This window comes from Platalea leucorodia (assembly GCF_965183815.1).
Source record: "Platalea leucorodia genome assembly, chromosome: 5".
NCBI classification, from domain to species: domain Eukaryota; kingdom Metazoa; phylum Chordata; class Aves; order Pelecaniformes; family Threskiornithidae; genus Platalea; species Platalea leucorodia.
The window spans coordinates 94,545,093-94,560,060 of NC_138827.1; the positions used below are offsets into that span (position 1 = coordinate 94,545,093).

A 14,968-nucleotide genomic window follows, 5' to 3' on the forward strand; every position below is an offset into this window, starting at 1 on the left:
ACTGAAGGCAAATTAGAAACAAGTAACTGAGGAGGTATAGCACCTGCAGACTACTAATAGGGTGAGCCACGTTGCCACCACAGGGAATACAACACAAGATCTTTCTTGGAAAATCTTCCACTTCCATGGAAAGTGAGCTAGTACAGTATTTTTATAGTTTCTGGGCTATATATAAAATTAAAAACATCCCTGTATATTTTCTTTTTGTAGCTGGACAAAAGAGAGACTTGATGCTGTTCTTTCAACAGATTTGCAAATAATTGGAAGAAGCATACTCATGTTGTTTATACATTTACAGGCAAAGGATCATTGTTCTTATCTGACTAGGAAGCATCTCTCATCAGTTCTTAGGGTGAATTGAATTTTGTTTGTTATTCTTGGAGTTTGCTAGATTCACAATTTTAGTACTCACGAGCAACGTTTAAGGAGCTTGGTAGGGGTTTTCAGTTTGTGGTGTTTACACAGCTCTTTGCTGCCTGAGGCTTGCTCTGTGGCAGAGAACACTATGTCTTTATTAGAGCTTCTGTTTTCTACCTTTGACTCTTGGTACACTGAGTTTAAAATATCTGAAGCAATTATATTAAACAGCAACAGCAGAAAAAATTTTAGGAAACGGTTTCTTAAGGTTTGATTAATGTATGGTTCTGGTCCTGTTTGGATAATGTTACTGTTCAGGTATCTCCAGGCTGGATAGTACCAATAGGTAGAATAGAGCTTGAAGCTAATCCTTGTATTAAAGTGCCTACTATTCATCCATTGGAAGCAATCAGTGGAAATTCATCTGATCAGAGGCAGCCAAATGGAAATGAAAAACTTGTTTCTACTTCTGTCTTCATAGCAGTTTCCTGACAGTAGCAAACTCTGGAAGCCATGTGATTCCAGTAAAATCATAATATAAATATCTTCTCTGTAGGAAGGAATTGTTCAGAAAATAAGCTAGGTGAGTAAACATTGTGATTACAATACCAGCTACAGTGTTGGTGTTGTCTGTAATATTTCAACAGCATCCTGTTTTATTGTGCTAGAGCAACTGAGATAATCTGAAAATTGTTGTAGAGAAGGCATTTTGTTACCCAGCAGTTTGTCATTTTACTGGAGCCGAAACATGTATGTATACAAATACACGATACTTCCATTGTTTTCTTTATAATAGTTTATTCAGCTGTCACACTATGAAGTGATCACAGAAAGCAAACATGTTAGGATTACTGTTTCTCTCTTTATCAGCTGTAATATTTTAATGCTGAATTTAGACAAATTCATGTTAGTTATTGTTAGTAATTTCACTCTTTCTGTCTGGACAACCGTAATATTTATGGAGCATCCTAACAACATCATGTTTAATATTTTTAGTAATGTTTTTTAAAGACTTCCTGAGTTTATTTTTTTGCAAATCTTTTTTGCCTTGGACATGCAGTTTAAAACTCTGAAGTAAATTAAGCTTTTTATAGCCTCATTCATCAGTGCAACTGTGCAGTGTCATTATCAGACTTTCCTAGAAGAGTCCTGCTTCCAGTGGAGCTACTTCATGCATTTATTATTTTTGGATTGAGCTATCACAGTACACTGAGACCTGATTCTACAATCCGTGTAACCATGTCCCTTTACCTTTGGAAAGTCTTTCTGAAATAAGGGAAGCTTCATGCAGGGTTAAGCTGCACCTTAGCATCTGTTGACACTGCTTGTAAACCTTGGTAGTAAATAGGAGTAATAATCCTGAAATCTGCATTTTGTCCTCACTGACCTTGTGTAAAGTTTACTGTCTGTTATATACTACCTGAGTAGATACAAGTGATAAGACATAATAGAATCTCAGGAAGGCAATTATACTGTAAATATTTGTCCTTATTGCTGATTATGACTGGATACAAACTCAAAGAGCAAAATGTAATATTTTTCTTATAATTTCAGACTATCATGGCAGGCTAGATTCATCAATCTGATTGTGCTACGGGCTTTTCTTCATTGTGTATTTTAAGTATCAGTAACACTTTCATGAAAAAAAAAAAGTAGTATTCTTTATCTGCAAACTAGGAAGAACAGAGATGGTGATGATTAGTCAACATTTCTCCTCCCAAAGCCTCTCTGCAAGTGCAATTTTCTTTTATTAGGTACATTGCTGTATTCAGAAAGCAGTCCTAAGAACAGTATCCATATACTACAGGTGGATTGTGGCAATACAAGAGTCCTGGTTTAGTTCCGGGGTCAAGTTATTGAAATCAGTCCAGGTTTTGAATGTTTTTATGTGACTTTAATAAATACAAGTGGTATGTGACCATGACTCAGACTTACGGATTGAAAAAGTCTTTTCTTTGAGATTAAGGACACTGGCAATTGGACCAGATACGGATTTAAAAAAGAAAATTTCCACTCCTATCCACCTTTTCTGTATAGACAACTAGAGTAACAGTATAAAAAGGGAATATTTATACTATTAGAATGTATGGATATTTTCTTCAGTTCATATATACACTGTTTTTAGCTTAGCTCAGATATGAGTTTGAATGTGACTATGTAAGTAATCCAGGTAACAATGAAGAGAATGTATGTTGAGAAATGGTTGTCAGTTGCGAAGTGGTTGAAAAATCAGTTTGTTTAAAATGCTGACGTTTCTCAATGAACTGAGGTCAGAGGGTATTTAATTTTTGCCCAGTGTACATCTTGATGGCAAAATGTCTGTTGGTCCAGGAAAGCTCTTACTTATAATTAAAACACTTGCAGAGTTAATTCTAGTGAGCTACATTTGAGCTAAAACCACCTTCAGTTACCACAGTCCCTTGATACTGCAACACGGAATCTATCATCCTTCTTTCTAATGGAGAAAAAAAAAAATCTTCTATGTACTTTTTGAAAATCTTCTATGTACTTTTTGATATTTTTTTATATTCTTTTGGGGACTTAGATATCCAGACTTTGAGAGTGGTTGCTGCAGCTGCCTGGGCCGATAAATTTGAGTAGTTTGTGTTCCCCTAAGGAACAGATCTGCTCCGTGCCAGTGGGCAGCAGTTGCCTGTAACTCGATGACAGTGTTAATAAAGGAATACACAGCCTTTGCAGCCTTACAGATGAAAAATTTCCTCTGAACTGTAAGGATGAGAAAAGAGCTAATAATACTGAGTTTTGTAGCCTCTTTTAAAACAACTGTAACTACTGTTTGTAGTCAGGATGTCGTTTGAAGGGCTACCAAATGTCTTCTACAACTTCTATCAGCAACTTCTGTAGGTTGTCCTGGTGAATAAATGATAACACCAGTAGCAGAAAGATGAAGTAGGACAGTTTCTTGAGGAAAAGAAAAAAAAAAAAACATTAGGGAAGTACCTGGCTATCAAAGGGTTTTTTTTAAAAAACTGTATTCAACAAAACAGAATGTGTTCTGACTGTGGAAGGTGTTAGGCAATGTGAGCTGCAGACTCTGGGGAGGTCCAGATAAACGCTGGACCGGGACATGTTACAACCTGGAGGATTATGCTAAGATAATCCATTATAAATTACTTCATGAAGGAATGAGCAATATCCACTCCAAAAGAGCTGTCAGCAAAGGAAAAAGGAGGCACCGGCATGGGAATGATCGAACTGTTTAGTACTTCGGGGAAAAAAAAAAAAAAATCTATCTTTATTTTAGGTTTATTAATACAGCCAGAAGTTGAATAATCTCTGGCCAAACAGTAGCCATCGTGGCTATTTATGCCTTGTAACAGCCTAATAGAAATGTTTGTGGCTTCCTAAAAACAGTTTTGATCAATTTTTAGCCTGCGCTTTGAGCACTGTAGCCTGACCAAGCAATTTATGTGATAGGTATTACTTGGTACAGAGCCCATGACTTTTTCAGTAGAGTAGCCTCTTCATTACCATACTGAAACCTGAGATATGCTGGTATTTGGAGATTACCTAGCATAAGTAAAACACATTCTTTGACCAAGATTTATAATTGTACTTTGGGCAGACGTGCAGACATCTTAGGAATATGACTCAGTGTTTAAAATGTAGGGGCTGTTTGGAAACAAAGTTATTCATCACTTTACAAAGGTCTCTTCATCAGTTATGCTCCTTATTTGACGAGACATGGAGAAAAGTGGCTTTTTTTTTTTAAAAAAAAAAATTGTTCCACCTCTGGCTGTCAAGCGTGGTGTAGAACTGAGGCGGCAGTGGTGAAATCTGCAACGGAAAATATCGCTCTATGGTGGTGTGTAGAGTTTTTGGCAGATAAAAGGATCTGAAGAAAATCCATCTGGATTATGTTCGTTCATAATAAGAAGGTGATAACAGTTGGTAGGAGGAAATGTTGAGGATTTAGCGAGGACTGTAACTCAGCTGTCTCTGAAGTAGGTGAACTCAAACTTTCATTTGATTCATTTTTTAGTTCCCATTTAGAGACCAGAAATATCCCTCTTCCTTTTCAGACTCTCAGGCAACTAGCATTGTTGATTTATATGTAGACTGTGCTGTGTATTCATACCTCAGTGTGTTTAGGTTTAATGTTTGTAGTGTGGTACTGCACCTGGTTTCTTCCTCTGAAGTTAGTTTTGCAGAATCCTTCGTTGAGGGAAGCCCAAGAGCAAAACAGCTTCTCTTCTCTTTTGTGTTGTGTGAAAAGATAATAGAGCATCTTAGTATCACAAATATCTTCAATGCTAATCCCAGAGGAGCTGAGGATGGCACCTCTGCTAGAGGGTGAGCCTGCATAGATTATGCTAAAAAGCAAAGCCATGGAGCACCTTGGGTAGCTTGAGTGGGAGGTTAGGTGTTACTTCCCCCCCCCCCCCGCCCCCCCCTTTAAATCCATATGTATAATCATAAGCATACTTTCCTTTTTCTTCACTCCTCAAAACCATCAAACAATCTGGTTATTTTGATACTGACAATTTTCAACTGCTTTTTCAGAACCTCCATTTCGTTTATGAAGGAGTGAATTGTTAATAAAGTTGCTTATAAGGCTTCAGCTGATTGGTTTCAGAAGCCATAAAGTCCTCTTTCCTTCTCTCTCTCTCTCTCCCCTCTGTCTTTATTTATCCAAGTTGTATCTGAAAAGCTTTTAAGATATTTGGTAGCCATCCTTTCTACATTTGTGAGAAGTAATATATTCCCATACACATGAGAAAGTATTAATGTAAACCTTGGGTGCCTAGCAGATAAGAGTTTTCATCAGCCTTTAGAACAGGAAGCTTTGAGTCACTGCCACAAATAACACCCTAGGTAAATCTTAAGTTGCTGTTTTGGAAATGATTAAATGGAAATGGGGAAATACGACACCATGGCACTTTCACGCAGAGCTTGTCTACATGGCTGCTTCTGTTATAGGTGAAGCCTTGGCTCCATGTGACAGGCACAAGACCAGTTTGGTTTAGGCAACTTGGCTTTTAACAGTTATGCTTTTCTAAGGTAACTATGAAGGAAATCTTTGATTTTTTGTGGGACAGTATTGCAGTAAGCATATTTCATCAGATAGGGCAATCTACTTGCACAAACATGATCAAAGAATCAGTCCTCTGTTTTTTTCACAACTCTGTCTGTGGGTTGTGGGCTGGGTTTGGTTTGGGCTTTGTTTTGGGGTTGGTTGTTGTTAGGGTTTTGGGGGGTTTGTTTGGTTCCCCCCCCCCCCCCCCCCCCCCTAAATTGTGAACTCTTGCTGTCTTCTTCTGGCAGCTATGGGAAAAACCTGATTTAAGCAAACTATAAGGAAACAGTTTCAATTCCTCAGGCTTTAAAACACTAATAGCGGTATTAATACTGAATATGCATGTTGCAAACCAATTTTTTAAAAATAAAAATGTTGATTTAAAGTAAGGGCCACGGTGCTCTGAGGCCATTGTCATCGCTCTACTGTGCTTATTCAGCGAAAAGCTAAATTTTTTATAAGGGTAACCATCTAACACCTCAGATACTATAATTGCGCTGAAAACTGTGCCAGACTGGTTGTTTACAAAAATGTTCTTTTGCCTTGAAAAGTGTCACTTTGGAAGATGTTAATTGTGTGTCTTTGATCCCATAAAAATGAGCAAGTGAAGGCTCACGTTGAATTGTCCTCCGCACCCCCCTTGTATATAGCTGGTACTTGCAGAACTCTTTCTAAGACTAAGAACAGGTAAGTATCAGGTTGCTGTATGTAGCGCTGCTCGCTGAGGGAGAATATTTTTGGTGTATCTCTTCAAAGTTTCCGTAGCTTTTCTGCCTTATGCATTAACTACTTCTGCTGTATTGGCTGTTGAGTTCTCTTTTAACAACTTGAGTGTTAACATCTTTAAAGTCACTCATTAAGATGCAGATTCAGTATTTACTTGTCATCTAAGACATGATGGCTTGGATGCCTGTCAGATATCTAGCATCCTTTGTGAATATCTAGCAAGGCAGGCTGACAAGTCAGCTTTGGCAATGCTGCAAGCAGGCTTTTTTTTTTTTTTTTTTTTTAACGTTACTATGGTGAGAAGGACCTTTGTCATGGTATTTCCATGTCCTTCCTAAAGACTTGGGGCTAACACACTGAAGCCCTTTAGGTGGGGAGGAAGACTCAGGTAGCTTCATGATCAATTGGTTTGTTGCCCTGGCTCTCTTTCGGATGAACTTTGTTACACATATAACAGCCTCGCGAGTTTTAACAGCCTGCAGCCATAGTTCACCCCATAGTTCTGTGCTTGCAGAGACAAACTAGATTAAAAAAGCTAAGATACTGCATATTATTATGGATTTCTGAAGCTGTCCTCCTGTCTTAAGAGGACTACAGTAGGCTTTTCTTCAGTTAACGTAGTACGTACCGTGTTCTGTACGGTCATGCCTTAAAAACTTGTGCCCACGGCATGTCAGTGTGTACTGGATGTAATAGGATGTGGGCTGCACTGGTTCTAACAGCCAAGATTACAGCTTTCTCAGGGTAATGCTTTGCTTTGACTCACATTTATTGTGCCTTACCCATTGTATTCTTTTTCCACACTGTATATAATACCAAGCAGTTTTACTGTATATAATACCAAGCAGTTTTCCCCATTTTGCTGTCCATTTGCCTCCCACAAAGGCAGTAGCATGGAGCTGGGGAGAATTGTGTGTTTTCAAGCCTCGCTGTTGCAGCACAGTGTAGTGACTGTGCGGAAGACCACACGTGAGTATTTTCCACTGCAGTGCTAAGCTGTGTTAGTAATGCTGAAGGGGGCTGTTAGTGGTCCCCTGGGCTGCATTTTGATTAACCACTTGACTACTACTTGAATTCTCCTAACACTGCATTGATTTCAGTAGCGTTAATGGAATACAGCAACACAGCTGGTGTGAGGATGGACTAGCAGTAGAAAAGTTAATTTTCTTTAAATCATACCAATGCTTTGCTACTGAAGTTTCTAAAATGTTTGTAGAAAGCATTTTGTGCTCTGCATTTAAAATCTTGAAACCTTTAGCTCATGTCATTGAATATGTTGATAGTGCTTTCAGCTCACACTGCAAATTCTCTCTTTAAAGAAATCTTACCAGCTGGAGATGAAAAATGTGAATTAATTGGAGAATGTGTTAATTAGTGGGAGAAGGGAAAGGAGACCTTACACAAACTAAACCAGCCTTAACTACAGTGTTGTGTCTAACCATAGATACCAGATTTCAGAACTGAAATAGAAACAAGAGAAGGGTTCCATGAATTAAAGTAAGAATAGTGCTTTCATTTAATGATCAAAACCAGAAAGAGAACAAATAGAGATAAAATTGGTGAATAGACTTGATCGGATATGATTACTCTGTCCTTTTAATACTAAGGAGGTTCCTGATTTTATGAGATCTGCTGATGGGAAGCACTTTGAGTTGAGCTGTTTTCTGTGCTGTATGTGATCAAAAGATATTCTAATATGCTTTTTTGCACCAGTCTAAAAATCTGTGTTTTAGCCTCAGGGTTCCAGAGTACATAGATGTTTGTGTCATGTTAAATTCTTAAGATATTTCCATTCCCTGAAGAATGAAGAGTTGGTGCTTAGCAGACTAGATAGGCTGCTGGGGTCACAGTTTGCAATTTCAACAGGATTGTGGCTTTTTCATTTGCTTTGACCAATATTGCTATTTTAAAACTTTTTTGACAAATAGAATACCTATCAAACAACAACTACTAGTGAGTAACTAATTATAACTGCTATTCAGCTTACTGTCTTAGTGGATTATTTCTAGACTTCCTAACTGTCTGATGGAGAAAAATTCAGCCTGTTACAAAGCACATTATTTGAAGGATGTGCAGTACAGGAAAGGGACAAAATATGTATGTAGCACTCACTATTGCTTATTTTTACTGTTTTGTTAAAAGAGTAACTAGGAAGCGAACAAAATATCAATTCCGTATCACAGATTGTGCTTTTAACCACGTAATTCTCTCTTGGGTGTTGTAGACCTTCACTAAAATAAACAAAACCTGTGTACATGGAGCTTAATTGCTGGGGATGATGAAGAGCTGTACCTGTGACCTGGTGTTTAAAGAGAGCGGTGTCAAAGGCATGGGACTTTAGCCAGTATAGTTGTTCATATAGAGCAACAAGGGAGTGGTATCTTTTCTAGTGCAGGGTTAGGTGGCTTAGCTTAAATCTGCCAAGTCATTCATGCTAAGGTGCCAGACTTTGCACTGAAATAACTGATGATTGTTCACAAGTTCAGTTTCACCTGCTGTGCACTAACGATCTTTGATGCAGAGCTGTATATCTTTAAACAGCCACAGACATTTACAAAGTGAACATATGGCTCCTTTCTAAACATGGGGGATGGAGTTTTAGTTAGCTCTATATTGACTATCCCAGGACCTCACGAACAGAGCACTGTATTTAAAGAGTTTTTTTAAAATCTGGAGTTGCTTGGTGTTTTATCAATATTTTCCATTTTTTCCAGGATGATCTGTAACAACTGTGTGCTCTCAGGTTTATAATATGCTCACATTCATATTTTCAATTTGTCAATGCATTGACTTTTAAGGTAACATCATATGAGAGAAATGTTTGATAATCATGTCTTTGCATAGCAGCAGTCAAGAGGAAATAAGCTGTGCATGACTTCAAAAACACTTAGGTGTCTGTAGAACAGCAATTAATATCATGGCTTGCACAAAACTTAAGAGAAAAAAGTGTGTGTATTAACTACTGTTGCTTTGTACTGACTTTGACAGTTGCTGTATTTCTAACTTTTTTGGCTGTAACTTATAAGTTTTGGCTAGGAAAAGAGATCTTGGAACTTGCATTTTAAATTACCTAAATCCTAATTAAGGATAAAAAAAACCTTGTGGTTTCTCAAATACAATTTTCCAACAAAAATAATGTCTGGCTTAATAATATATTTTCCCCCTTCAGGAAAGAACTATCTGACGTGAATTTGGTAACACCATAACGCTTCTATCCAGACCTTTCTAACAAGAATCTTCATAAGATTGGGTTTGGGTTTTTTCATCATCTCCAAACAATGAAGAAACTCTAAATGCTTGAATTGTATTTTAATACTTGCTTTTCATGCTTTGGAAGACCCAGAGGTGTAGATCAGCATCCCCAGGGTTCCACTTGCTTCATCTCCCCTGTCTTTGTGATCCATTCAAAAGTGTAAATTGCTGGTATCTGGTTGAGGTTGGTCCCAGCTGTCCATGGGATAGGCAAGATTTGTTCACCTCTGGATTCCTGTTTAAGAAGAGCCAGCTCCTAGTTAGCATGGGTGATCGAAGCCTGTGAATGAAAAAGGGAGTGAGCGGATTTGGCAGCGTGGGCCGGCACTGAGCTAGAGCTGGGCTAGGGAATACTGTCCAACCCTTGCTGCTTCTGCTGGTCCAGCTGTGCAGCATGGTTTGAGGAGGGCAAGCTGGACTGTTAATTTCTAGCTATGACTTTGTATTTAAAGAGGCTGGTCACAGCTTCCTTGACTTTAGATATTTCACAAGGATGTTTCCTATGTCTATAACTGTAGTTCAGAACAGCTAGTTTAGCAATGATGGGGAAAGGAGCCTTTTTCTTGCCCACAGGCTACCAGCTGTTACCAACAGGCTCCAGCACACCCTCCATGCCTAGTTAGTAGTGAGCAGCTGGAGGAGCTGAAGTGTAATTCTTCATACAGGTTCTGATCATTAAGGAAGAAAAAAGTTGGGAGGGATGTTTCTCAACCTAGAACTCACACTGACTGTGGCCAAGAAGAAAGGGTACGGCTTCAGTGCAAGTAGTAGTTGACTGGAACCATCAACGTTATTCACAAGTGAATTCAGACTTTTGCATCTAATTCTCAGGCTTATGTGTGGAAACCAGTATGTTCAAGACTTGCTCATTTCTGCAGGAGGAGTGTTGCTTTGGACAACTCTTCTTGATGTAGATGTGTTTCCAGTCTGATTACATCAGCTAGCTTCCTATTTGCAGGCAGGAAGGAAAGATGGCTTGCCTAGGGAGTACTCAGATGGAACAGAGTTGCTTTTCTCTATTGCTTCTCCTGTTCTTTCACATTCATTTTGTCTCGTATGCATATATTGCTACGTTTTGTTCTGCTCTGGATAATGCTTTATGTAAATTGTTTCAGTTTGCAGTTTATATTCAAGTGTTAAAGAATTCCCTTCGCTATGCTATTACCTGATTAGGAGCTGTGAATGAAGCAAGTGAAAGTTGATATAGGTGTTTGGGATCGATCCATGGTAAGGCTGAGTGGGAAGATGGAGTGGGAAGCTGGTGGGCATGTGAAGCATCTTCAGAGTCTGTAATGGTGGAAAAAAGGTGTTATCATTTTTGAGGAAGGTGAAACCTAGGAGCATTTACTGTTGCTGGCAAGGAGGGGGAAAGATGTCAGGTACTCTTGGAAATACTCCTAGAGGCATTAATACTTCTCCAAGCAATTTAACATGGTTAGAGGTGATAAAGGTGGGCGTTAGTGTTCTGCATTCCCTGTAGATATAGATTATCCCAGGGGGATCAGTATGTTGTTTGTATGTAAATCATCCCAGTGGAAGAGTAAGAGTGGGCCTGCTCTGCAAAAGCCCTAGTACAGCTGGCCACAGGGGAGACCAGAAGCCTGAGAAAATCTGTAGCTTGTGCTGACATAAACATCTGGCCCTTGCTTTTTACTTCTTGGAATGGGCAGGAACAGGGACTGCTGGCAGAGTTGGCTTTCTGCTTGGAAAGTATCTGTATGCAGTACTGCCACAGCTGATCCGAGCTGTTGAAGTGTACGATGGGTGCAATATGTGACTGTTGTAACAGGGCAATTTTTATTCTTGCAAGTAGATCTTGCAAACACAGGGATCCTGTAAAACCTTTTGAGCAATAACAGTAGCAAAGATCACTGCCCATCTACAAAAGCACACTTGCATGTAGAAAATGTGTTTACATATGACAAAAGCAAACAGGTATCTAGACTGCAGTTGTGTATCTACCAAAAATGAGGCCATTCTCTGTATCTTGTGGGGTTTTTTCTCCATCCTTCCTTTCTTTGACAGGTCACGAGATACCCATTAAAATGCAACAGGATATAAGTGATAAACGTGGCACACTAGATGTTTATGCTGTAAAACAAAGAATCACAGCTTGTGTTTATGTATTACCCTGTACTTAAAGGGACTTCAGAAGAAGAGAGGGTTTGCTTGACTAACTCTCTGAACTGGAAGGCAGTCATATGATAGCATAGTTAGCTTGAGTTAGAAGACCCCTTAAGAAAGCACTCTTGTAGTGGAAAAGGTATGTGGAAATGCATGTTGAATGCTGTTAATAATACCTTCTCTTTAAGGGTCTAATAATTGTCTCTTTTATCTTTCTGAAAATTGCTAGCTACAGTTGGTTGGTTCTATATATAATAGTGATGGCGGGGGGAAGCAAAAAAACTTTTGAGCCTGGCAAGTATAACTTGTCCAAATGCAACTGAAATTGATGGGAAGACTGGTTTGATTGACTAACATTGCCCAGACATTCAGAATTTTCAACCTGAAGTTCTGTATGATGCTGAAAGTTGAACTTTCCCTGCAGTTGAACTGCATTTCTGATGTTATATCATAGATTTAAGATGCCTTTTATGTTTTAGGAAGGTCTGAATTTGACATGCCTTATGAAAAGCTCTGTACTTATTTTGTATTCAGGTTTATGAGGTTTTTTTAAAAACAAAAAAAAAAGGAGGGAAAAAAGCCCATAGTTCAGACCATAAGGCTCTTCTAATGGCATTCTATTGATTACTGAAAATTGCTATCATTTTAACCATGCCTCTTTTTGGTTTGAGGTGGGTTTGTTACTGTTTGAACTCAAGCACTGATTTCAGTGTGATTCAAGTGGAAAGTCTGACTCCTGAACTGTAGTAAAGCAAAAAGTCCCACTGTTATCTAGCTGTGCTGACTGAATTTAGATCATACTTTTAAACTGTTGATATCTGTATGCATGCTCTGTATGTTCTTACTTGGAGCAGAAATCACAGCCATAGATGTCAGTGGTCTAGTCTGCAAGAATCCTATAAGGACTGTAAGATGATAAGGGAGAATATTTTGAAAGTGCTTATTGATTTGAAATTACAAAGTCATCTGAAAAACTGCTGTGCTTCAATGTTATTGTCATTGGCAGTACAGCTCAGTTTGTCAAACTACTGCTGCTGCAGAGACTGCCAAATAAGTGTCTTCTTCCTGGGATGATTCTTCTTTCCCTATCAGCTCCATTTTGCAATGCTTCACTCACATTTAAGTTTTTATCTTGAAAGGAAACTATTTGCAAAAAAATGGAAAATATTCGGATAAATCAGGAGGTGGTTTTTTTGTATGTAATACAATGTTCTAACTTTTATCCACTGATCTTGTCCCTGCTCTGTTCTAGTGCTGCAGCCTTGGTTTTTGTTTGTTTGTTTGGGTTTTTTTTCCTGAGATCTCTAATTAGCATATTCTGGGTGAAGCTGTGCACTATATCTGCCATAGCATGAAGTGTTCCTAGGTTGATGGATGGCTGGCTTTAATGATCTTGATTCTTGCCCGTGGGAAAAGCCAGAAATGATGCAGGTATAATTTAGATAACTCTGGGATGACCTACCTAAATTGAAAACCTTATCCTCCACTGCCTTTGGCAAGAATCTCTCCACCACCTTAGTCATTTTTCTTGCCTTAAAGGCCCGTGTTAGAGGGTTCTTCCAAGTTCTTAGAAGAAAGTCCCATCCTGGAGTTGATGTGGTAATGTCCTTTAAAACTGCTCCTTTTTCCTTGGCTCATGGCCTAGAAGTGTTGCTCTGTATTACACTCTTTAATGTGCTGCAAAAATCTAGAATGATAAAATATTCAAATAGGCAAAAAAAAAAAAAATTCTTGGGAGACCATAGGAAATTTTTCTCATGAGATGTGAGGTAGTGCTACTCAGTTGTAAATTTAGATCATATTGCAACATTTATTAATTGGGTCATGTATCTGATGCCGAGTTGCAGATTATGGGTATTTGATAAAGTGATAACAGAACTTGAAAAATCTAGGTTTTATGCTTAAGAGCAATATACATCTTAAAAATGTTTGACAATCAGAAACAAATGGTTGCAATTTAGTAGTTTTAAGCACACTTTGATTAGGAAGATATTTTGCTTTTTATTATTTTCAGTATGGATTAGCTTAATTTTTAAGTCTTGATAGACCAGTTTTTGTAATTCAGCACTTTTACTGCAAGTCAGAGTTGAAATCTATGCAACCATTTTCTTCTATAGTCAAAAAAGACCACACTGGTTTTTAATGTTATAACAAATATTACACAGTAGGATTCTCCAGTCAGTCTGGATTGTGAATTCATGAAAATAAAAGGAAGGATTCATTAGGCTATCTGTCAGAACTGTAAAATGAAATTCAGCTATGGTCTATGTTTCTCTTTAGATCTCATAAATGGAGCCCAAGAACAGTGTGAATTGCCTCCTATGGATGGTTTTCCTCACTGTGAAGGGAAAATAAAGGTAACTGAACTGTTTTTAATCTTATTATGTGTGTTCTGTTAAAAACAGAACATATGTTGCAAGAGGTCACTACTCAGACAATGGCGTAAAACAAGAACAACTGGGTCAAAAAAGAAAAGAGGATATTTAGCAGTGTGTGTCACCACAGCACTGCTCACCTCAAGCCTTTAATGCTACTGCTGCAGAGAAGTAACGTGGCATCCTGTTAAGACAGGCATAAAATGCCATCTTATATTAAAATGCCTTATTATTTGAACGCTGCCTTGTTATTCAGAAACTTTCTTCTCCTTTTTGAAAAGCCCTGTTTTCTTCCCCATTATGAGTCATTTGGCGTTCCCCTACGCCAGGACTGGGATTCTGTCTGTACCTCGCTCCAGTCCTTTCTCTGTTTCAGCAAGACATTGGTTTACACTTCTTTCCCCTCTTTGCCACCAGCTCTGTGTGGTTCCTCCCTTCCCCTTTTCTGTTTAAAGCATTCTGCCTTTTCTGCTTACAAGCTAGGCACTGCACTAAGCATGCAACCAGAACTTTGGGGTTAGCAGTTGATTCTGCATAAATCCTATATTTTACAAATAATGCAGTTGAAAAGGCCAAATATTGAAAGCCATCAGACTTTTATTGGAGAAGAAGAAAAAAAAAAAACAAAAACAAAACAAAACAAAACAACCAAAGCTCAAAACTTGCAGAGATGGAGGGGTTTGGGGTTTTTTCCCCCAAGATGCATTTCAAATATAAGGATGCTGTTTCAGTAGTGGGGGACAAAAGTAAAATTGCTGGACACTTAAATATCATTACCAAGTATTGCAACTTATTTCTGAAAGTGAACACAAATAACTACCAAAGTATATGTGAATTATCTTGCCTTTTTTCTCTCTAAATAAAATTCTTAGACAATAGTATAAAAAAAAAAAACAAAACACCAAAAACACAAACAAAAAAACAACCACCAAAACTTCTGTTAAATCTCTAGTCTGTGTTTTGAACCGTTTTGACAAACTGGCTGCATAGTGACTATGTAATATATTATTTGAATATTAAAATATGAATTTAAATGAATTGCATCTGCAGAAATGGCAGATTCTTGGCAGAATCAGGCAGATTTCTATCTTGGTAG

At 38.2% G+C, this 14,968-nt stretch overlaps 1 protein-coding gene across 3 annotated transcripts in view; it reads left to right on the forward strand.

Moving 5' to 3' along the window:
- The window catches only part of MGAT5 (alpha-1,6-mannosylglycoprotein 6-beta-N-acetylglucosaminyltransferase), a 133,323-nt gene that overhangs the window by 56,729 nt on the left and 61,626 nt on the right, over positions 1 to 14,968 (forward strand). For all 3 annotated transcript variants that reach the window (XM_082311865.1, XM_082311863.1, XM_082311864.1), the window contains exon 4: positions 13,778 to 13,854. In XM_082311865.1, coding sequence (XP_082167991.1) covers positions 13,778 to 13,854 — 77 coding nt within the window. The remainder of the gene's footprint in view (positions 1 to 13,777; positions 13,855 to 14,968) is intronic.